The 24628-nt window shown below is 43.7% G+C and overlaps 1 protein-coding gene across 1 annotated transcript in view; it reads left to right on the top strand.

Moving 5' to 3' along the window:
• The window catches only part of FGD3 (FYVE, RhoGEF and PH domain containing 3), a gene marked incomplete at its 5' end in the record, with an annotated part of 118690 nt that overhangs the window by 48234 nt on the left and 45828 nt on the right, over positions 1–24628 (top strand). Inside the window, 3 exons of the mRNA XM_082487893.1 lie at positions 12947–13117; positions 19199–19367; positions 20507–21104. Of these exons, the coding sequence (XP_082344019.1) occupies positions 12947–13117; positions 19199–19367; positions 20507–21104 (938 nt within the window). The remainder of the gene's footprint in view (positions 1–12946; positions 13118–19198; positions 19368–20506; positions 21105–24628) is intronic.

Here is a 24628-nt window from a genome sequence, read left to right as displayed (position 1 = left end):
AGGAGAAACGAAGCCTTTTTTATGACACAGGTTTAAATGAAGGCTGCAATCTTGCTTATAGGGACTAGCATCTGGCTATTTCTCTCCTTTGTGTAAAATAGTCCTTTAAATCCCTGGAAGGTGGGCAGTGTATGCTTCTCCCTCTTTTTTTTTTTTTCTTTTCTTTTTTTCTCCCTTCTCTCCATATAAACAATTCTGGGAATTGCAGATCTCCCGCCTTCCTCTTTCTCCTTGGGAGAGAATCCCCGAGATACCCAGATGCAGGTAATCTGAAAGGAACAAATTGAAATGGCTTTAGCTAGGGTAATTTGGTTGTGTCTAACTACTGTAAAAACCTAAAGAGATTTTATACCAATGGATTGCTCTGGTGTTACAATTCCTGTGCTAAAGCAGTACAGATGTGAAGTCCCAGGAGTGTTATTAGCTTGAAATATGTTCTTTGATTTGCATAATCAGTGTAATTATAAATCAGGACTCTTTCATCATAATGAAAAACCTATTACCTGTCAAGAGAAAAAAAAAAATTAAGTTCTGTGCTCGTCTAAGAGGAACATCTCAGGAATGCTGAATTAATGGTTCTGCCTGCATCCCTTCATTGGAGGTCCAGTGTGTTCATCTTCTCAGAGGAGAGGCCCTGTTGAGGCATCTGGCATCGGCAAGGGCTCTGAGGCTGTCAGATACACAAAATGATAGCCTTAATTTAGGAAGTCCACGGTGAAAATGCATTTATAGTTGCAGCTGCATACTGCACTTCTCCCTTGCTGGTCTTTCAGCTGATAGCCGAGGAATGCACGTATAGGAATCAAAGCCAGTTTTGTATGGGATGTTCCCGTCTGGGGTAGCAGGGATGGTTGCTGGGTAAGCATCCTCATCTTGTGCAAAAAAACATCCCGGCTAAACCTGGAGACCAGAGCTAAACGGAGTTGATAATCAGAAAAAGATGGGATGGGAAGCCAGTTTGAACTGTGAAGAGGGAAAGGTAAGTTGAAACACTGCCACGCTGCTGCAGGGCACCACAGTGGTGGTATGCAGGACTCTGCTCGTGAGTCAGAGAAATGGCCCTTCTTCTTGTCTCCTCGCTAGAAAGAGATGGTAAAATTATCATGAGAAATGCTTGTCTGTCAGTAAGTCTATCAATGAGACTTCCTTATAGAGTTTTCTAGTCTGTGTCGAGTGCTTACCTTAATTTTTTTTTCCTCCAGACATGTTGTCTGCCCAATACTGTATAATACCACTAAATGTTTTTGTAATAAGAAATCAGGAATAAATTAGGGAGAAGGGAGCATTATCTTCCATCTTCAATTAATCTTTCTGCAAAAGAGAAAAACAAAGAAAAACAAGCTTTTCTGAATTAATAGCTTCTGGTTTTCATTATAATTGTAATGAAATATGTGAATGAAAATCCAGTTCTCCCTCCCTCTTCTGAATTAGGAACCTGCCACAACTTCAGCTGGACTTTTGATATCTGGACCTTGCCTGCTGCAGGAATTCTGTCTGAAATCGAGCGCTGAAATTAAACAAGGTGCTTTGTGCTTCAGAATGCGAAAATAAGACAAGACTTGTACACATCAAAGAGATGAGTCTGGCTGCTCTTCTTTTCTTGCCTACCTCTCTGTTGCAGGGGAACGTCGTTTGACAGCCCCATTGCTGGCTGAATCTCCTGATGTGAGCTGTGTCACTGCCAGGGCTGTTGTCACCTGCAGTGTCATGCTGACTGACATCTGCCCCAGGCTGCTTCTCCTTTACTTTGTCACTCTTGCTGCAATCTTTACATGACATTTAACCTGTTTTCCTTACTAGATGGAAGAGTCTCGGGGACCTTCGATCTTGGTGTCACAGAAAGTTACTGTGCTTTTTATTTCAGCCTAGAGTAATTCAATTATGCCATTTTGGGGGAGGAGTCATCTAAATGCTTCCTCCAAAGAATGAGTTTTTTACCACTTGTACATTTTACTTTGTTAAATCCTAAAGTTTATAACTTTGCCTTCTAGTTATGGAGATTTGATATTCAGTATCCCCCAATGTTTAGCCTCTGTATGCCTTTGTGAAAAAAAGCAGTCTGAGTGTAAATTTTGAGAAAACTATAGCTAAAGTCAAGAATTGACTTACCTGGGAATAGTCTCCAACACTAGAGTGAGAGATTAAGTGTGGTTTTTTTTTTTTTTTTGTTTTTTTTTAAATTAAAAATCCGTTTCCTGCGTTCCTTGCATGAATGTCACTTCACGCTTGGAGTTATATTGCCAAAGTTTGGGACCAGATCTGGTAAGATGTGTCCAAATGCTGACATGCGATTGAAACACTATTGCACTGCAAAGGTTACTGGCGGCCGCCTGCACCAAGAGTTGGCTGTGGAGGTGAAAGCGAAGGGCAGGCTGGTATTCTCTAGAGGGGCACCAAAGGTAGGCAAAATGAGAAGGAATTACTTTGGTACAGGTTCATTACAAAAGAGAGAGTTCCCACTTAGACGGGGTGTAGAAGCACACGTTTTAACCTTGGCGTGGGTCAGGTCATTGACTGTGTCATTCATTATCACAGCTCAGATAGCATCATTACAGATGCAGAAACAGAAATCAGAGCTAGAAATGAAAATATTTTCATAAGCCACAAGAGACAGCACACAAGACTACTTAGAAAATGCCCTCAACCCCCAAAAAATCCATCAGCACCCACCTAAACTCCAGCAGAGTTTAAATTAAATTCACTTAGAAGTTTATTAGCCAAGAGATAATTACATGTAGAGTTTTCCACTCTCAGGACTGGCATCCATCCAGTGCGGTGCATGGTTAGGGGCTGCTTCCCTGCAGTCCCTCATCCTCTGAGCGAGATGGGAGAGGCTGGACGGTGTCCCCGGGGTGCCAGCCCGGAAGAGCTGAGGGCCTTCTGCAGAGAGGTTCTGCTACGACCCCGACATTTGGGGCTGACTCGCGTGACCGAAGGGAGGTTGGGGCTGTGCGGTGTGGCCAGCCATGTCCTCGGTGTCCCTGTGATGTTAACAGAGGTCTCAGTTTGATTTAAAAATACAACAGCTTTTTTTATGTCACTAGTAGCCTCAGGAGGTGAAGGTAAGCGATTGCTGACTGCGATACCACATCCTGTTTCATACAGGAAAAGAAAATATTTTTGTTTGGGGGCTTTAATGTGCCTATTGTTAGTCCTGAGAGTGTATTCTGTGGTGCTTTAGTTTTAAGTGAGCGTATTTTTATTCTGTTCTCAGTAGGGTTTTTCTGGTCACTGCTTCTAATCCTATAGCCCCCTTGGAATCACCAGGGTTGGGAGCTGGTGGTGGTCCTTGCTCCCATTCTTTTTTTCCCTTTGCCTTGTTTTTGGCAAGAATTGGTTTGGCAGCCTGCTAGAATTTTTTTTTTTTTTTTTTTTCCCCCCCCAGGGAAAAATGGCCTTCCATACAGGTGCCAGATTCTGCCATTTTGTCCTGGGAAGTCATTTAAATTTTCTCTGTCGGCAGCGAGTTGAGTTGATCCTGTATTACACCTCTGCAGATATTGTCATTCCCATTTTGCTGGGAATGTGGAATATCTGAACGGTCTTTTAAGAGTCCTTGCTTTGTGTTGTCTTTGGGTGGTGTGGTGGTGGCCGGGTGTATTCGGAGCAATGTAAAAATCCTAAAAGTAGAAGTGAGTTTCTGCTTGGTTTTTTCTCTGGTTTTTAACTTATCCCGGTGTGAGGTTGTGTGTAATGACTTTCAAGACATAGGATTTCATAGATGTGCTTGTGTTTCTGCCTTTTCTTTCCCTTGTCACATCATAAGTATACAGATCTCGGCAGGAATTTGGTTTACACACCTGTGTTGAGTAGTGCTGTAATACAGAATGAGATGTAAAGCTCCTCGTTTCTGTCACTCAGAGATCTTCTCCTGACTGTTGTACATTATATAAATGTATATAAATTACATATAAATGTAAAGCAAACACTTAGGAATCACTTTAATAGCCAGTTTTGAATAGCAGTTTGCCAGCTAGCCCACGGCTAAGGGAGAAGCTGTAGTGACCAAGCACTCCTGGGAGGTCCGAGAGCCCGTGCTGACACCCATGGTCCTGCCTTCCGTGTTGAGCCGACAATCCCTGCAGTGGTTCTTGCTGGGCACATGTGTGTCTGGGGTGTGAGGCTTTTAAATTTACACGCAGAACAGAAAACAGGGACCGTGCTGCAGTACCCTGTCCGAGCAGCATTGAGTGGGACAAGAAGTGTGCTTTAGTGTTGTGAGGAAAGAGCTGACATTGGTCTGTTGAAAAGTTAATTCTTTAAATGAAATTAAATCAGATTAAAAGAATCATTAAAATTCTGTACTGATTTCTTTAAAGCAGTTGTGGAGTAATCCCTGGCTGTGTGATGAAGGGCAAAAGGATCACCACTCCACCCCAGGGCAGTGGTGGAGTCGCCATCCCTGGAGGGATTTAAAAGATGGGCAGACTTGGTGCTGAGGGACACGGGTTAGTAGTGGGTTTGGTAGTGTTAGGTTGATGGTTGGACTTGATGATCTTAAAGGTCCCTTCCAACCTAGATAATTGTATGATTCCATGAAAAGTCCCAGAGGCAGGGGAGGGTTTGTGTGGCATTGCACAGGCACCTGGATGAGATGCTGTTCTGGATGGGGCAATAAAAACAAGATTGTAATAAGAGATAAAGAGACTGCACTGAAATAAGCTCGTAAAAAACGAGAATTGCTAGAAAGAGTTGTAAATCAACAGTGAAAACTCACCCCCCTCTAAAGACAGTAGTGAAATAGTCAGTGGTCAGACAAATATCCTTAATTTCAGTGAAAGCTGTGGAGCTACCTCGGTTTGCGCCCCTCCAGCATGGGCGTGCGGTAGGGCTGTACTCGGGGTGCCCACTGCTTGGAGCAGTGCCTGGCAGCGCGACAGGCCTTTGGGACCGGTTTCGAGAAGAACAGAAAAAGTAAGAGCTGAAAACTGATTTCTGAAGAATATGTCTGTTGTGATTCAGGTTACGAGAGGCATAAGGTGTGTATCGGTCCTGGTAAAGCATAACCTTGAATTACTTGGATTAGCGTGCAGGAACTTGCTTTTAAAGAGTCTGATGAGGTTAAAGGTGAGAAATCTTGATGCAAGTTTATGGAAAATACTTTGACAGTGAGGTTCAGCAGTGACCACTGGGACGCTATAGGACGCTAAAGGAAGTGTCCTTACCTAAGGCATTTAAAAGTAGTCAGAACAGGATAAAAGTACACCCAATCCCGAATGCTAGCGCTACAGGTCTGGGGAAGCCAATGGTCCTTCTTGTGCTCTATATGCACAAATTTGTTTGTTTTAGCTATTTCATTCTTTCTGGGAAAAGGCCTCTTCTTTTCTGGATGTAGTTCTGTGTTGTTGTAAGTGTGTTAAACTCAACAGAGCAAATTTCTCGCAGTCCTCCTTGGACTGAACAGCTTGGCATGCTTCACAGGCTTTGTGTATTTCTCCTAAGGACACAAACCAGCAGCCCCTCTGTGGCTCCCTGGGGGCGGCGCTTGCCCTGAAATGAAACGTTTCATTCGAAAATTTTACATTTTGGTTCTTCCTTCATAGTTTCCTGGGCTAAGATTCTGCTGGGAGAACAGGAGGAGGGGGAGAGGAGGAGTGTTGAAAGTTTTCAGGACTTTTGATGGAAATCTTTTAACCAACTCCAGCCGACGCCTGCTGAATTGCATTTATTGGCACTTCTGTGGGCTGTTCATAGCAGACTTTAGTGCCTTTACCTTCAGAAAGCTGTTTAGACACCCCAATCCAACCCTTTGGGAAGACTGCCTGGGGTTGCACTGGGGCCCTTCGTTTCCCAGAGGAGCTGTGAAGCAGCCAGAGAGTGTCAGTGCTGAGAACAGGGATATTTTTTGTTTCCGTGGCATGTCGCTGCTGTCACTGACCATTCTTACATTAGTATTGAACTGTATCTAAGCTTTTTAAAGAGATCTGGCTTTCTCTTCTTTTCTGCTTCAGAATTCAGGCTTCTCAACCAGCCGTGCCCTATGTATTGCGTTTCAGACTGGTATGAAACTTAAAACCAAAGAGCGTTTTTCTGCCGCCTCGCAGCGCTCTCCCATAACTTCTGCTTAGTAAAGCTCCTCCGCTGGCGTTTGCCACGTTTGTGTTCTTTGAGTCACCTAACCGCACTGATGGTCGGAAGTGGGACGGGGGGAGGCCAGTTCCTGTGAGCATGGCATTTTAAGCCGCGAAATGAGAGCTGCAGCAGGAGCTGGTCTCCCTTCTTTTTGGTTGTCTTACAGCTTAAACAAGTAAGAAAAAACGTGGGGGTGTCTGCTGGAACACAAGTAAGTGATATGCGTCTCTTCTGATGCAGAATTGCAATCCACACCAGATTCTCGCTTGCTTTCAAACATGTTTTCTTGGTTGTGTCTGTTTCTGAACGTTGATGGTGATAACTTGGCTGTCACTCTTCTTACTGAGGATGACGGTTTGGAATGCCAGAAACATAGATGTCGTGTGAAATAACCATTGTCAGTGCCATGGAGCTGGGTTTGCTAGAAGGGCATGCGTACTGAGCCAGCGCGTGCTGCTTTACACCCCTCCCAGAGGCTCTTGTGGGCCATGGGCAGGAGGAAGAGGCGAGTTTTTAAGCAGGTTTGGGGAAAATACTAAAGTTAAGCAGCGTAAGAGGGAAAAGAAAAGGGTGGGAAAGGCTTTGCTCCCTCCTGCTCAGCAGGAGAGGGTTGGGTGCTAGTCTAGTGCGGGGCGACTTGTGAAATTGGAGAGGTGAGGAAAAACAGTCTCCAGAGCTGTTGGTCGTGGACCGCTCTGAGGACGGTGTTGGGCGCTTTGCATCCGACTGGAACAAGCGGGATAACGTTGTGCCACTGCTAGAGCTGACGCCACGAGATGAATTTCGTTGCAGCGCGTGGCAGGTGAGGCTGTCAACACTGGGGTTTCCTACAGCATAGGGAGTGCTGTGGCTTCTTTAAAGACATCCTTACCCAGCTGTGTCTGTAACACAGCCTGAGCGTGGAGGACAGAGTATTACACCACTCGCCAGATTCCTGCTGACACAAGGAAGACGTTCAGCACCTTTTAATTTGTGTCAGAGTTCCTCTTAGCAGTTTTTTCTTTTTAATTCAGATACATCCATTAGCTCTACCCTTGAAGCCCTTTGCTTTCTGGCAGTAGGTTTCTGCCATGAGAGCAGCCTCTCCTCCTTGAAAAGCTTTTACTAAGGAGGAAGGCATGAAGAGAGAAAGAGAACTTCGCTATCAGTGACAGCATTAGGGAATGCCTAAGTGGATATTTCAGTTGAAAATACAGGCATGCTTGAACTGGGCTTAATGGAACCTGTTAGCGCATGCTCGGTTTGTAGCCAAACTTCGGGAAGAGCTAAGTTCCTGTTAACACGTCTATTAATATGGCTAGGCAAGGAATAGCTTTCAAAATAGAACCATAGAAAGGTTTAGCTTGGAAGGGACCTTGAAGATCATCTAGTTCCAACCCCCTAGACACCTTCCACTAGACCAGGTTGCTCCAAGCCCCGTTTAACCTGACCTTGAACACCTCCAGGGATGGGGCAGCCACAGCTTCTCTGGGCAACCTGCGCCAGGGGCTCACCACCCTCACAGTCAAGAATTTTTTCCTGCTATCTAAATCTCCTCTTTTTCAGTTTGAAGCCATTCCCCCTTGTCCTATCACTACATGCCCTTGTAAAAAGTCCCTCTCCAGCTTTCTTGTAGGCCCCCTTCAGATAACGGAAAGCTGCTGTAAGGTCTGCCCAGAGCCTTCTCTTCTCCAGGCTGAAACAGCTCTACATGTTAACAGCTGAGGGTGGTGGTGTTTGTTTTTAAATCTGGTCAGGTCTGGGCACATGCTTAGTTGTCCAGTCTCCTATTAGCTTCAAAAATGTCTTTTACCATTACATAAATTCTAGTTCATTTATCTTTGTGCATTTTCCTGCAGGCAGGTTTTTAATCAGACTGGTGACGGTTGCTTGTTTGTGATGTGCGTGATGTATATTACAGAACAGCATTAGAAATGGAGACACCATTACTGGATGCATTTCTGGATGCAACCGCCTGTTTCCATCTGGAATACTTTCACTTTTAGATGCTTGAAGAAGCTTAGAGAATTAGAATGTCTTCCCATGCTTTGACTTGGACCTGATGGATCACATTACACTGAGTTGCCTTTTGGAGTTGTTCACTTCGCTAACGTTGCAGAGAGCCTAAATCAGCAAAGAATTAGGAAACTGGAAGCTCTCAGAGCTTGTTTAGCTTGTGGGCAAGTCAAGTTCATCATTCTGGATGGATGGTGAAATCCCCCACTGGTATTAATGCTCGGTGAAAGCAAACTTCTAAAGTAGGTGGTGCTTCTCAATGCTTTTCCAGTGTGTTGAGTCTGTAAAAAATTTTTTCTGTTAGTCCAGCGGTTGTCATCCCTTTTACTCCCTGCGCGCTCTCTGTGCCTCGTGCGGGGCTGCGGGAGGTGGGCTAGCCTGGTGAGGTGTAGGCTTTCTTTGTTTCAGAGGAATAATGCAAAAAGCTGGGTGAGGAGTCCTATCAGATCAGCAAACATAGGATACGCCAAACCAGTAGCTTGGCAGAACATTTCTGGTTCTTGCTGCTGTCTATCACAGGCCTCCCAAGTTGTTTTTTTTTTTTTTTTATTATTTTAAACTGGGATTATTATTGAACGCTGCTACCTGGGGACTAGGTGCCAAGTGCAAGATCTGAATCTGGCTTGTGCACTGGGAGAACTGAAGTTCAGCCACTTGGGTTCAACTGGTCTCTTTACTCTTTAACACCCCAAATCCTTGTGTTTTATCTTAGTCTAATAGAAAAATATATTGTGGCCTTCAAGTTGGCAACAGCATCTAAGAGAAATTAAAAAAAAAATACGGACTCTCTTCTGGGTGCAGACAGCTTAGTGAGGAAAAGGGGAGATACTCAAGAAATTTCTCTGTGCCATGAAAGAGTTGCCTGGTGGTGTTGAATTCTGTCAGAAAGACTGAAGTTATTTTTCCATTTTAGTGACAATATAAATTGTACATCATCTTAGGCATTTAAGGCACCTTAGTTGGAGCCTTAAATACATATTATTTTATTAATATAATGCAAAAAAGTTGTCTCTGGAAAGCATCATCATTGTCCTTTTCAGCTTGGATTGGTTTGGAACAGAGAAACTGTAAGCAGCATTGTTCATGTGAATAGAATTACAAACAAGCCACGAAGAACTTGACCTTAAATATGTTAGAGCCATGGGGACTGCCTGTAGCAAAGCTGAGTTTTACAGCAGTTTCACACGTTTGAAAGCGCCTGCTCGGGATTTTAGAGCCCTGCCTGTTGGCTGTGCGTGGGAGGCGCTGGCACGTTCCACGTCCAGACGTGGCTGGAGCGCTCTGCCCAGAGCTGTTGCAGGTAACCAGAGATCAGCGAAGTCGGCGTCAGCTAGGCTCTCTGGGAATAACTGTTTATCAGTAGTAGCTTTTTATAAGGATTAGACACAAATAACTTTTTTTTTTTTTTTTTTTTCAATTTGCGTATATCGGTGCCCTTCCCAAGTGCTTCCATGGCAGTTTCGGAGGGTTTGCACAATCCAACACTGGACTGGAGAGCAGAGAGGAGGTGGTTTCTGCGTTGAGTCCTGGAGGTTTGGCGGGTGCGGGAGGGCAGGCAATGGGGGGGCTCGTCACCCACTCCCACCTCTGGAAGCATCTGGCAGAACCACAGACATCTTGAGGTTGGCAACGCAGGCTACACTTGGTTTTTATTTATGTTGTCCTTCGCATTTTCCATGCCCAGGAGTACCATGGAGCGCGCTCGGCAGACAGTGGGGTTCACTTTCAGAGAATTCCATGTGAAATAATCCAGTAAATCTTGTTTTCACAGGTCATTTTATAGCACTTGAAAAAATACGTAAGGAAAGTGGATTTTTGTCTTGTGTGCAAAAAGCAGCCCTAGGGGCCACATCAGAGATGAATAGAGAGAACCATCTTGGCTTAAATTAAATAAAAAAGAATGAAAACCACTTCTGTGGTTTCACCCATGCATATTTTTCTTGAGTTGGGACCAGCACTACATTTGGCATTTAAGGCATTTGTGGCTTTCCAAGTTCCTCTTCTTTCCAGCTACTTATCAATTTTATTTTCTGCTTTGTGCCCACTTGCTCTTTGGATGTACCATCAATAAATGCGTGGGTTAAGTGCCGGCAGTAGATGAACAGTGATATATATTCAGCACTAACCTATATATGCAGTATATAAGATGGTAGAAAATATTGTATTTTTAGAGGACGATGGATGGGGGGGGGGCATTAACATCACGTCTTGTTTAATGGGAAGTAGCGTAAGGCTTCGCTAAGTGTTTCCTCTGCAAATGCCTCTGAGCACAAGTCCTAGAGCATTCGGAGCCAAGTTCAGAGCTTGTTTTGGGCCAGATGGATGCGGCTGTTGAGTAATTACCAGCCGCAGATCTTCTGTCTTGATTGTTTGACAGGATTATGGAGAAGTGAAAAAGTTGTGTGTGGATTTCTAAAATAAGGATCAAAGCACTCTGCTTTTCAGTAACGTAAGCAGGTTGTAAGAGCTTTTAGCCTCCACATAAAGGGTGCCATGCGCTTGAAAGCAAGCAAGTAAGCACTAGCTCTTATTTTTATCAGTAAGAAAGGTGGTTGGACCTGCTTCCCCAACGATGAATCTAAGTAGGAAAGAAAAAGGAATTGGGTTTTCGTTCCTTTTGAAACTTTACAAAATGATGCCAACGAGACAGTCCCTTTTTGTGGCAGTGCTTGAGGAGGAACAGGAAATGGTTAGGGCAACCAGTACCTTATCCCAGGTCAGCACAGAGGGAGCTTAGGATGCCCAACTGAGGATACCCCCGGGATGCAGTACCCAAGGACAGGAGAAGCTGTGGCTCTCCTCCCTCAGCTGCTGTGGGGGACTGCAGCCACGTCCAGCGTCTCCTGGAGGCCGGTGCCATGTTCTGTGATCGAATGACATAGTGTGGTTAGAAGTGTCTTTTGATCTCTTCTAGGGCTGTTGTAGGTACAGATTTGTCCACTGAGAATTGAATTGTTAAAGTAACTTTCAGGAAAATCCTGTGATACTGTGAAAATACAACATTGCTGCGTTGCCCCCCTGGTCACGGGCACTGGTGAAGACCTGCTGAAACACCGAACTCTGTTTTCTGAGTGCCGCCCTTTTTATTTCCTTGAATTAGAACTTTTCCCTTGTGCACTGTTTTAATTTTTTACTGTTAATAAGGGAGAAGTCACAGTCCTTTACCTAACAAGCTGGCCCATCACGGCGCTGCTGCTGCTGTCACGGGGAGCTCTTGGTACCCAGAGCTGAGCCATCTGCGTAAGCTCTTTCTGTGATGATGTTTGCAATAATCTATTAATCTGCTCTAATAATCTACTCTACTTGCACTGCATTTTCCTGATAAGTGAAATTATATTTGAATAAAACCTAGTACTTATAAATTCCTGGTGTCAGCTGGAAGGATGTTTTAATAGCTGGTCTCAAATCTGCCGAAAAGCAGATTTTGCGGTAGAAATGCTAATGAAGTTTCAACAGCAACAACTGGCAGCCGTACCGAGGAATTCAGGGGTTGTATGTTTGGGTGGCAGAGATCAGTAAATAGATTTGTACCATCTGAATCTATTTTTGTCAGCAAAATTGACTTTAATATTTTATGCTTAGTTAAAAAAAATTAAAATCTGTATCCCTGTGAGAGTCTCTGCGTTTTGAGGGCAGCTCTCAGCTAATCTTCCCAAGCAGTCTGTATGGCTCCGATTTCAAAGTCTTTATTCAAAAGGTCACATCCTGGTTTAATGCCATTAGTATAAATCCAGGATAATTTAGTTGATGTGGATGGAGGTGTTTGTCATTTCAGTTTTTTGATCTTAATATAAATCTGGCCAAGAGTAGGTTGCAGTTGTGAAGCTAATGCCACGTTCTTGAACACATCACGGGAAGGTGCAGATTGATTTTTCACGTTTAGATGAATCCTTTCTACATGATGCAGGTCACTTCTCGCTCCAGCAAAATGCTGGTAATTTCAGCTAGTCCACTTTAAAATGGGAATATGGAAGGAATGTTTGTCATGTTTTCTTTGCCTTTTCTTTTTATGGATTAGCATTCCAATTTCTACATTTGATACATTTTCCCCTTCTCAGTAATGCCGGAAGCACATACATTCATGTGTTCATTTGCAGCAATTTTAAACTGCAGTCCCTCTTACTCTGTTTTTTACCTTCTTGTGACACACTAGTAAAGCTGGTGTGAGGATTTCATGGAGCTGTAGGCTTGCCACAAGTCCAAGAAACCCCAAATCCAGTACGTGAAAGTGGATATATGGGTTTATTTCCGCATTGCCCGCAGAAATTAATCAAGAATGTTAAATTAAAAGACAAACAAACATATTAGTCACTTCCTTCTCTGTTTTCCCACTGGATCATATCTTAATGGCATCTTCTAGACTGGCCTTTTGAAGGAATGTTAATGTTTTATGTGAGGAGGCATAATCAATAGCAGTAAAATGCAGCTTGAATGGTTAAATCTCCTGCAGGAATGGCGCTTGTACCATTCCCCCTACGTGGGACACATCCCTAATTCACTGTAGTTTAGGTGTATTTTACCAAATAACATGATGTTGTATGCTGGGGCACTTGTATTTGTTTGGAGAAATCCTGTTGAAATGGTTTTTATCTTTTATTTTTACTCTTTTATTTTGGGTGTCCATAGTAAAAAAGCAAGTAAGTAATTAAAGATAGGATTATTGAAATTTTGTCTGTCTTACCGGTCAGCTAGTTTGGCGTGATTATTAAAGCTGGATATATTGACTGTAATAACCTGTGAGTGAATGGCTCGCCCCTCCTCTACCCCCCTCACTTTCCTCAGGAACTGGAACGGGTGATATGCTTCCAGAAGTAGCACAAATTTTCTTCTGGATTAATAGAACGAAATAACTCTTGACTTTTTTTCCCCTCTCCCTCAGGTTGCCCTTGTTCTCCTTTTCAAATCAAATGTCACATTGACTCAAATCCGGCGTTGGAAGCATGTGGGGAACTGCAGCACATCAGCCCGGCGCAATGTATCCATCAAACTGGAAGGAAGCCCAAAACCAAAACTCCAGTGGCCAAAATGCATCCTTTGCAGAAACCCCAAGGCAAGTCGCTTTGTCCTTCTAGCAGTTGTGCAAGCTTCTATGGCATGTGAAGTGTAATACTTTTAAATGAATTGTTTTAATTGTAGGTCACAGCAAAATGGTTATTTTTATGTTCTAAGGTTCAAGTACAGCTGGTAGGGGTTTATTATCTTCATTTTTTTCCAATGTTAGATAACCTCTTAGGGAAGCCTTCAAGAAAAAAATCGATTCAGGAATACAGATTACTTCACTTGTCAATTTGTATTTCCTGTACTGTTGTTATATCTCATGCAGCTGTGAAGTGTAAGTTTAATTTAGCAATATTGTTTTCATTTGTTATTAATTTATTTTTTTTAAGTATTTAGGTAAGAATAGCTTATTGTTTAAACCTGGTCTGTTTTCCATTTATTGTAAGAACTGTGCATAGCAACAGGAAATGCCTAAATGGAACAAATGTATTTTAAAAATGAGAAATAGAAGCTAAACCAGTCCATGCAAGTGTAGCATGTGGGCTGTGGTAATTCCACAGACCTGCCAGACTTGTAGTCAAATAGGTGGCAATCCCAAAGCACGGTAGAAAAGAAGCCGGGAAGAAACATATTCCAGCTGGTCTCCAGGCAGGTCTTCTGGTCTCCCCAGGCTTTTCTTCCCTGAAACTTCTGAATGCTAAAAAAAGATTGCAGTAAATTTCTTGAAAGAGGATAAATGGTTTTCATGTTTCTCCATCAGTGAAATGACACATGGTCGCTCTTTGCAATGTCAGTTTGTCAGGTGCCTCCACTGCCACCACTCCCTGCTATGTAGAATTGGTTAAAATATTGTATATAATGGGTGCTTGCCTTAAGGTTGTGGTTTTGGTTTTGGTTTTTTTAAGAAGCATGTCCGTGTGATAGACGGTCATTGTCACGTGAGAAAAAGAGAAAAGGTATTTTGGTCACCATTAGGGTGTGCTGTACATACTGAGCCTCTGTACCACCACTCCCTCTCGATTCAAATGCCTATACGAAAGCAATTATCTGCTACTCATTCATCCTTAAACAACTACAAAGAATGTAATGTATTTTCTGATTCTGGAAGTAGACCTTAAATGTTAGTATGCTAGTTAATGCTTGAAACATCTCATGAGGTCCGTGTATTTATGGAGCTTTCACCTTCAGGTCTTGGTTGTCCATGAATGGAATGCTTCCAACATGTGGGTGTTCCATGAATGGTGTTAACAATAACAATAAAAAGGAATAGCAGAAGTGTCTGTTCAGTAAGAAATGGAGTGAATTCGACTGGTGGAGATACTTTCCTGTTATACTGATTGCCCTGATTTCCAATTACTGAGGACCCAGCTTGGTTTTCATATGTAAGTGTTTCAGAAAAGTTGGAGGGAGCTTACTTAGCTTGATTCAAGTCATGCTTAAAAGTTACTCAAGCAGATTAGTATGATCTGTTTCCATCACTGAGATAAGTACTATCTTCTACTTTTTTCTGCTGCTCACACGCATCCAAGCTCTCTCTCCCATTACAGCCATAAACTTAGAACCAAAGAAGTCCGTGTATCTTACTGGCTGGTTAATGCTCTGAAAAGGATGGGAATTTGTTAATGAGCTGAAATAAACGCCCAAAGGTAAAATGCTTTCTTGACTAGTTACACTTGCTAATACTTTTTTTGGACCAAACTCAGTTTGTTGGGCTTCTTGATGTCACGGTAGAAGTAGTCCAAGAAGAAACAGGAGTCCCAATGAAAACTCCCATGAGAGGCTGTTGTGTAGTACCCAATACTCGAAAATCAGACTACCTAATGTTGTCTCAGACTGAGCCAGGTCAGCCAAAGCTACAAATTGGCACTACAAGTCTTGGTCATGGATGTGCCAGTCATTTTCCGGAAAGATACTTCTTTGTCATAAATTTTAAATAATGATTTTATTGTTTCACTTCACTTCTTTATAGTAAAACTACTTTTTAAAAGTGCCTGCAATTAGCTTACGTATGACAGTAGAGAACAATATGTACGATACTTTGCAAGGAAGGGAAGATGGTACCTTTTTTTTTTTATTCAGTTTTATTGACTTTGTAATTTGAAATGGCTTTTCTCCCTTGTATGGTTCATTGATCTCCTTTTACTGTATGGTTTGAATACCCAGTAAAAAAAGGAAAACACTTCATGCCTCTCCAGGAAAATTAAGTTGTCAAAATAAATAAAAAAAAAAGTTGTTTTCATTAAATTGACTGTATTGAATTTGACATTTTTCCTGTAAACCATCCTTGCTTCCTCTTGGTGGCCACATCCAAAAAAAAGTAGTTGTGACAGTGTGGTTCATGTCCTTGCAGCAGACATAAATTTTTCCTCAGTTTTTTGTTGGTGTTTTTATGCAAGAACCTTTCTTCCCAGGGCTTTCTCCCTAGAGTTACTTGGATTCCTCATTAAGGCCTGTTTCTGGTTGATTTGTTGGGTGGGATGTGCTGGCATCGCCACCTGAGACTCTAGGAGCAGGTCTCTGCCCCCACCCAAGGCTGTGCTGTTGGGTCATTCATTCTTTTTTTGAGTATATTCACTTCCCAGGGGATAACCCTTCATAGTCTGCTTCCTAATGTGTATTTTTTTGGTCTCTTCTTGTCAAGGGACCTTAACTGAAGTAAGTAAATCTGCAAGTATGAGTCATTCAAGTCACCACTTGAATTTGTCTTTATTAGGTCCCCCCAGCTTTCCAAGTGAGTCACAGCAGACCCACCACCGCTGGAATGATTGATGGGAATGCCTCCATCAAGTCGCTCATAAATGCGTGTTGACTGTTTGCATTACTGTAGAGGAGGCACTGGGGAGAGGGAAATTCATGACGGGGGCGGGGGGGGGGGGGGAGCTGAAGTAATGATGCAGAGGCTGAGATGCTCATTTTGCAGTGAGGGAAGGGTCCTTAATTCCCTGCTGGTTTACACACCCAGGGTCAAACCTGGAGTGTGCCTTCTCCCACATATTTAACCATGCCTTTCTCTTTTCTAATCCTGTCCTGCTGCTTCTTATTTCACTCGTTCCTTAGTCTAGAGGAGAGGAGGCTGAGGGGAGACCTTATCGCTCTCTACAACTACCTGAAAGGAGGTTGTAGCCAGGTGGGGATCGGTCTCTTCTCTCAAGTAACAGATGATAGGACAAGAGGAAACAGCCTCAAGTTGTGCCAGGGAAGGTTTAGGATGGATATTAGGAAAAATTTCTTCACCAAAAGGGTTGTTCAAGCATTGGAACAGGCTGCCCAGGGCAGTGGTGGAATTGCCATCCCTGGAGGTGTTTAAAAGATGGGTGGACGTGGTGCTGAGGGAGATGGGTTGGTGGTGGGTTTGGCAGTGTTAGGTTGATGGTTGGACTTGATGATTGTAAAGATCCCTTCCAACCTAGACAATTCTGTGATTCTGCAACAAATATTTTGTGTCTTGTTTTCTGCCTCCTCCACATAGCCGTGGGCTGCTATGTAAAAAGGAGGAGGAGGAGCAGGGAAATGCCATTCCAGCAGCCTTCAGGCACCACCTGAAACATGCTCCATAATACTCTTCTGGGCTTAGTTTCTTTTCTCCATCAGTTTACTTGTCTGTGTACAGGATGGGCACTCGAAGCTGCATCCAAGATCCTGCTGCTTTATGCCTGGGGCCTGGAGCACAAAAATAGCAGCATTGGTTTGTGCGTGAGCTGGGGCTCGTGGAAGGTGGCTTCAGAGCATGGGCAGAGGTTCTGCTTGGCCTCCCACTTCAGGTCCCGACCCCTACCACAAAGCAGCATCTACTTTTTTCTCGGGGCTGACTGTTTATTTAGCACTGGTGACGATGGCACACATATAGATGAGCTCATCTGGTGTTGCTTGGGTTTAGCGTGCAGATCTTTGGTTCACTCTTTTGTAGAAGTCTAAAATGGTTCTGAGTTTGAAAGTCCATGTTGCGATGTGTAACACCGCTTCCTTGTCAGTTCCGGATGTAAGCTTTTTTGTGTCAGCTCTGGAGTAGACATCTTGCATGGTTTAAATTTTGTTTCTTAAGTAGTGCCTGCTAAGGTACTTTGCCTCCATGCTTATGTTGCCATTTCTCCAAATTATTTCAGCAAATCAAAATTCAGACTAACGATAGTGGTTTCCTCCTTCCTTTTTGCCCAGTGCGGTGTGCGTTGTCTCAGGTGATTCGAGTGGAGTCCGCTGACAGGAAGGACGTAAACTGTTCACATGGACAGCAGCGAGACTCAGAGTCAACGCTTTGGCAGTGAGCTTTCAAGTGTCGTGGACCAGTCTGAAATTGTGAAGGGCCTGATAGTGTGGGGTGGGTTCTGGTCTGTCTGCCTGCTGCATTATGCACCTTCTATAAAGAGCTTAGAGTTTGCCTTTCTGGCTAGATGAGCCAGATGGCTGCATGGATACGTTTTGTAGGTTGTTTTGGTTTGTTTTTACAAGGAGAAACGTGGCCGGGTATTCACTCAGCAAGCGGCATGCGAGTGAAAGCCTGGTGAACAAAACATAGAGCTTCACCATCCTATCTACATGCAAGATGGTTTTCTTTTCCTGCTTCCCTGTTATTCCTGCGTGAGATAGGTTTTGTGGTGGTGTTTTCAAAATTGAACTCTAGCGCCTTCATTTTAAGACAGGAATTTCTGATGGGTTTGGAGACTGGGCAAATCAGTCCTTTTATAGGAAGTGTCTCATCAAAGCTCAAATCCTTAGAAGATCTGATTTTATTCTTTGGTGCTGAAATAAACTCAAGTAATGTAGGTAGCTTAGAATCTGACCTGTACTCAGAGCTCAAAAACTCTTTAACAGTACTTCATCGCTGACCTCAGGACAAGGACTGTCCGAAGCAGCTCCCCATCCGCTGGAGCAGGGAGGACATCTGGGCTGACGTGGAGCTTAGAACAGATGCAGAGCTTTCTGCAGGGTAGGGACAACAGGAATTGGCTTTTTTGGGGGCATATGCCTCCATTTAGCCTCCTAAAGAAAGTAACCCTGAAATTACATACAGAAGAGTTGCTAATTAAAGCTCCATTACAATGTTAATCACATTATGCTGATGTGCCATATGGCCCATTTAAAAATTGGAAACGCTTGAAATAAATTGTTCTTGAAAATGTTTAATAAAACACGTATTTAGAGTTTCCTCATTTAATGTGTTAACTCTTTGGATAGTCTAGACCAGCGGGGATATTTGGCAGCGCCGCCCCAAGCGGTGTGTGCTTTGGGAGTAATCGCGCAGTCGGTCTTCCGACCTTCTAGCACCAGGTCTGCCACGGTGAGCCTGCTTTCACTGCATGAAACTAGAACAGCACGTGAACCTGTTGCCATGGGTTACTGCTTGCGTATTTCCAAACCCATTTACTCTGCAATCAATATAAGGTCTGAATAAATTTTTAAAAAATACATTGCATTTAAACTATGTTACATTTTTTTTTTTAAATACTGTATTAAACTTTGTGCCTTCGCCTCCTAGTGAATCCCCAAGCAGAACAGATACGTTCTTACAACGTGTGTTTTATTTATATCGTATATAACTCAATGTAGAAGCAAAAGAGGAAGGAAATTTATGAAGACTACACCACAGAAGAGATGGGGGAGGGAGAATAAAAGGAAGAAAAGCTATTATGTTCCGCCTGTGGTGTTTTCGACCAAGCAAACACAAGGCACTGAAATCCATGGTGGGATTGTTTTTCGATGGTTTGTTTTGGGTTGTGGTTTTGGGTTTTGGGTGGTTTTCCCACCCCCCCCAGTATCTGAGTGCCTGAGTTTTGAAAAGTCATGGGAGGGGAAACTCGTTAGTGTGATTGAGATGGTGAGCACATTTGCAAAAACGAAGCGTGAGCTGTGCATCCTGTTTGGTAACAAGGAAGCGGTAAAGTTCTGCAAGCCACTCGCTTCGTTAACATGTCTGATACGGCTCTAGAAATACAAAATAGAAGCCTATCATATTTCTTTAGCATACAGCAGCTTGCTTTGGTGTAAGAAACGCTTTGGGACTGCACCTGTACAGTTTGTAAAGGATGGTGAAGGAACGGATACCCTTATTCTGCATTGAGCACTTGGATTTTATTCCCAGTTTAGGATAAAGAAGATGGAGATTTATCCTCCTATTTTTTCCTCTCTCTGTTACTAGTACCTCCTAAGCCTGTCCATCTCAAACCTGGGCAGGAAAGAATTCCTCCTGCGCCTTCTCGGCCTTTGCCAGCTGATCCCAAGTCATCAAGGAGCTTAGCACCTGGAGAGGAAGAAATACCAATATCGGCAGGAGTCAACACGCTCATTGAGAAATTTGAAAGTATTAGGTAAATATGGCTTTGCGAGTTCTGCTCTAATCTCCCTTTTCTGCACTTTTAACTTAGAATATAACAGTAGAAAACAATTGTAATTATCATGTAGAAGCTTTCCTTGGGATGTTTTCTACTGGAAGTGTAAAACTTGACTGACTACACAATTATTTTATATTTTTTATAAAACTGTGTATTTCAGCAACTTCTAGTTTGTAACATACGGTTGTTCTTAAGGAGATTGAGGCCTGCTGAGTTTGGTAAGTGTTCTACCAGAAACAAGTAGCCCAGAGTCTGCTTTCAGTAAGTTGAGTTGATGTTGGGATTGGGTTTTGCACTATGGGAACTTGTTTATTGTGATATAAAATACTGAGTTTTTTGTCTGAGATTCAATAAATTTCAGACATACTGTTAGCTTGCTTCTTGGAGGGAGGGGAGAGTTAAATTGCAAAGTACTGTGAAACAATGTCGCGGCGTACAGCATTTCCTCTGAAACTTTATGTATAAGAGACATTAAATGGGATAAAGTATATGTATTTTGCTGTAAAACCTGATCATTTTACAAACACATGAAAACTCTCTCTGAAGACCAAATCTGCCTGATGGAGCTAAGTGGGTTTTTTTGTAAAGAGGGGGATGGAGACAGAGATGCCATACTGTGCCTTGGAGCGTATTATCACCTGGGGGAACCTGGTAAGGTGTCTTTTGAAAAGAAAAAGCCGTGCCGCCTTATGCTTCAAAAACATCCTCTCTCTGGCAGAAACTGCCCTGGCCCACAAGCTTTGTTCTGTTGAAGAACGTGAGTTCCTGTTTAAACAAACCCGCAACCAAACGCTTCTTTTAAAAGATGATTTCTCCCTCCCCAAACCTCCAAACCAGACTGTTCTTCAAGACAGTGTGGGGAGTAGGAAAGGACGGGGGGGGCTGGTGGTGCCATTTCAGTAAAACTTCTGGCTTGGGGGGAGGTGGTTTTATCTGAAATTGTTGGGTGACTATTATGACAGCCATGTGCACACACTTGCCTCCTAGGATTGTAAAGGAGGCGCAAGAAATACAATTCGAATCGAATGATAATTGGGCCCTCTCTCTTTTGGGGGCACTTTTGAAACCTCTGAGTGTTAATAGGAATGACTGTGGTGCTTTCTCTCCACCCACAGGCAACCTGTACATATTCTTCAAAGAAACCAGCTAAATTTAGCTCTTAAGATGGAACCTGGCCTGGACTCCTCCAAACAACCCAGCTCGTGTGACTGTGACATGGTGGCTTCCAGCAGCTCTTCCACAAATGAAAAAAGTGAACCTGATGAAAACGAGCCAGATGTACCATGCGGTGCAGATCTATCTAACACAGACATAATGAAAATTAAAGAGCTAAGCGTAGGCGATAACAAAAGCCATGAAGATTGTACTGCTGTGACTGTGAGCAAAGAGCCCTCTGGAGAGCTTGGCAATAAAGACTCAACTGCAGAACTGAACGGTAACGGTAAAATTCCCAACAGAGACAGTGGCATCGACAGTCCTTCTTGTAGCGTGGCAGGGGAAACTTTCCCCAGTGAAGACGGTGCAGAGCAAAAAAAGCCCAGCGTGGCTGGGAACCCAGGGGAAATGGAACCTGACAAAAAGGGCACCAAACCTTCCTCTGCAGAGCAGAAGAGAGACTCCACCCAGGATGAAGACAGTGACATCGATGAAGGAAGCAGCGAGGAACAAGAGACAGCAGAAGTGCCAAAGGTAGAATATTTGGATGTAAACAAGGTAAGGTAGTTTATTCGTTACTGTTGAGTGCTCGGAAACCAGTTCCTGACTCTGGCCAGGGATCCCTTGCATCACTTTCTTACATTGTTTGGGTTTTTTGGTTGGTTGGTTTTACGTCAAAGGATCATGACAGTCATTATAATTTACTGCTTGGCACAGGCCATAACTTGCTCCTGACCTAGATAGTATCTCACAGAAAAGTTCCCAGTCTTGATTTAAAAGGTTTCATATAAGAGAATCCATCATAGCCAGGGGTAAGTTGTTGAAGTTTAAATGCTTTCGTAGGTAAACTCACACCTCGTGTTTCTTGTTTGGGTTTGTTTAGGTTCAGCTTCTAGTTGTTAGATCATGTTGTTTTCTGTGGGTCTCCGTGATATGCGGAGGGCTAATTGGATAGCGCATCTTGCAGGGTCAGGGCCTTGCATCCTAGTAGGACATGCGTGATGGAAGTCTCTTCTAACAGTAATTTATTTATTTTTTTTTTTTACACAAAGCCTGTGCTTCTGTTGGTGTGACTACTTTTGAATGCACAGAAGTTGCTTTGAGAGTCATCATATGAAATTACTCTTCAGGAAACTGTAGCTAGAAGAGATTTTCTTTGAATCCAGAGTAATGTAGTCCAGGCTGTTGTGTATTTGCTGCAGCTGTATAAGATTAATGGCATATTCTTTTGATTATTTATCAAGACAGCTATTTTTAGAAATAGTGATGACAGAAGGGGTTAGATTTTTCCAGAAAAAGAAAACAGAAGATGCTTTGAGCAAAATGCCTGCAAAATATTCCACTTTTTATTTGGTGGGGTTTTTTTTTGTGTTTGGGGACGTTTTGGGCTTTTTTCTTCCCCCCCCCCAGCCATCATGACAGTAAAGTTTAATGTACTGGATTTTTGGTTTTTTTAAAGAATACGATGAGCGCTAGCAACTAATTAACTGTAGCTAGTGAACTGCAGTGTTCACACCTCAGTTTGTGCAAATCGGGTGGTTCTGTTGAAATCTCCAAACATATCCTGATTTGTGTATGTCAAGAGCCTGTCCCTTGGGAAATGTGTCAGTTAAAACTCATTCAGTAGCTTCTGGGTCAAATTGGCCAGTGACTATTGAAGAGTGATGAAAATTGCACGTGGGTAGGTGGTATGCAAGAAGTTCTGTCTCTCAGAGTTGGCAAGTACAGTTTTAGAGTACAACTAAAGCTCTGTGGTGTCCCCTTTTTTCCCAAGAATAGAAGACAGCCTGCTGAGGCAAACGTACCGACAGGAAGGTATGAGAAAGCCCCAGACTTCCTCTTGCAAGTGCAGTGCTTGCACAATGGCCATTCATGCCATTCAGACACTGCCATTGCAGCCTGTACTCTCCAGTACCTCATTGCCGTGCTGCTCCTTCTGCAAATTTGGTGAACGTTGATCCTGCCAGGGTGCTAGCATGAGGTTAGTCAGAGGGAAGTGGAGAGGACCCAGCAGACTAGGAAGCAGTGAGCGCTGCATGAACCAGATCTGTTTGGCCAAACTCAACTGCTTTCTGTAGGTCGGGGGGATGTGATCTCGTTCGCCTCTCTACCAGTCTGCAGTCCCACCTGGCAGCTGGTGTGGATTCGTGAGGAGGAACCTGTCACAGAATCACAGAATGGTAGAAGTTGGAAGGGATCTTCAGAGATCATCTAGTCCAACCCCCCTGCCAAAGTACAGTCGTCACGAGCAGGTTGGACAGGGTCATATCCAGGCAGGTTTTGAAGATCTCCAGAGAAGGAGACTCCACAGCCTCTCTGGGCAGCCTGTGCCAGTGCTCTGCCACCCTCACAGGAAAGAAGATTTTCCTCATGTTGAGACAGAATTTCCCATGTTCCAGTTTGTGCCTGTTGCGCCTTGTCCTGTTACTGGGCACCACTGAAAAGAGTCTGGCCCCATCCTCTTGCCACCCGCCCTTTAGATATTGGTTAACATTGCTGAGATCCCCTCTCAGCCTTCTCTTCTCCAGACTGAACACCCCCAGGTCTCTCACCCTTTCCTCAGCGGAGATGCTCCAGTGCCCTGATCATCTTCGTAGCCTTCCCCTGGACTCTCTCCAGTAGTTCCTTGTCTTTCTTGAACTGGGGAGCCCAGAGCTGGAAAACCATCAGGCTGTCCTACCTCCTTGAGAGCCAGGGAGGACATCCTTGCCTTGGCACTGCGTACGTGGCAGATGACTGCCTCGGCATGGAAGGCTGCAGTGCAGATTGCCTTGGGCTTGCGCAGGAGTAAATCCGTCGCAATATTGGTCAGGGAGGGCAGCATGACTGCAGGGTCTGCACTGCCAAAGGAGACCACTGCCGAAGGAGACCTCTGCCTTTTATCTTGTATACAAGAATTTGGGGGGGGGGGGGGGGGGGGGCAGGAAAAGTCTTAGTGGTGGAGACTCCAATTAACATCTGTATATTAGCATCTATTTAACGTGTCTAATCCATCCCTTGACATCTGGTATCTCTTCAGTAGTCTGCAGGTGAAAGCTTGTTTACATCTCAAATGGGCTGACAAAACACAGTTACAAGGTCACACTTGTCTTGTAGCTTGCTTGGTGAATTTATAAAAGAGAGAGATCTCTAGTGGAAGATTTTTTTTATTTTCTTGTGCCAGTCTTCTTCCTGAAGTGCATTTATGCGATGAACTTAATTTATGTGTTGCACTTCAGGTTCTCTCTTGGATTTTTACTTGATTTCACTTTCAAAAAGGAATTTTTGACACTGACCAGGCTACGCTAAGTCAGCTTGTTTTTGCAGCCACGTGGAGGGGGAAGGCTTAGAGAGATCTGCTGCCTCTTCTGTAGCGTAAGGATTGTGCCCTCTTCTGGGGACGCAGTGTGTGAAGCCAATCTGTGTGTTAGGTGTCCACACTGTCCTCCCACTCTCTCTGCTTTGATTCTGTGGCAGATTTGGGACACTATGGACTAAGGGTTAGGGTAAAGGGCCATAGCTTCCAGCAACAAGAGCCAACGCGGTTCAAAGTTGAGTTGTTCAGTGGTTATTCTTAGGCTGGAAGTTAACACCACCTTTGACAAAACCGTTAATTTTCCAGAAAACAAGGCACCTGCCCCGGAGACCCCAGCCCCTCCAGGAAGCTTTGTCTCCAGAGCCAGTGTCTTTTTCCTGCTTCCCCCTTCCCACCGCTAGTACCAGGCTTTGCAGCTGCACGCCGGAGGTAACCAGCACTCTCATTGAATATGCAAGTTTCCAGAAAGCTTTGTTACAGTTGGAGGAGGATGCATAAGAAGTACAGCTGCAGAATGATTTAATGATGGCTCAGTAAATCCTAGGATATCAAGTTAAGTGAAGCTCATGAATAAACATAAGCGGGGGAAAAAAAAAATCAGATTTGCTTTTTTGTTCTCTGATTTTCTATTTCAGATATCTCTCCGTCCGCGACCCGAGCTTTCACACATCCCATGGCTAGTGAAGTAACATTGCCTGATGTATGATGCGTATTGTTTTATTTAGTCCAGGTTTAGCTCTGTGCTGTGACATGGCTTCCTTTGGGAGTCTGCAGCTCAGTCTAACAG

The sequence above is a fragment of the Vanellus vanellus genome (assembly GCF_965231255.1).
Source record: "Vanellus vanellus genome assembly, chromosome: 9".
Lineage (NCBI taxonomy): Eukaryota > Metazoa > Chordata > Aves > Charadriiformes > Charadriidae > Vanellus > Vanellus vanellus.
This window is presented reverse-complemented; position numbering and strand designations above follow the sequence as displayed.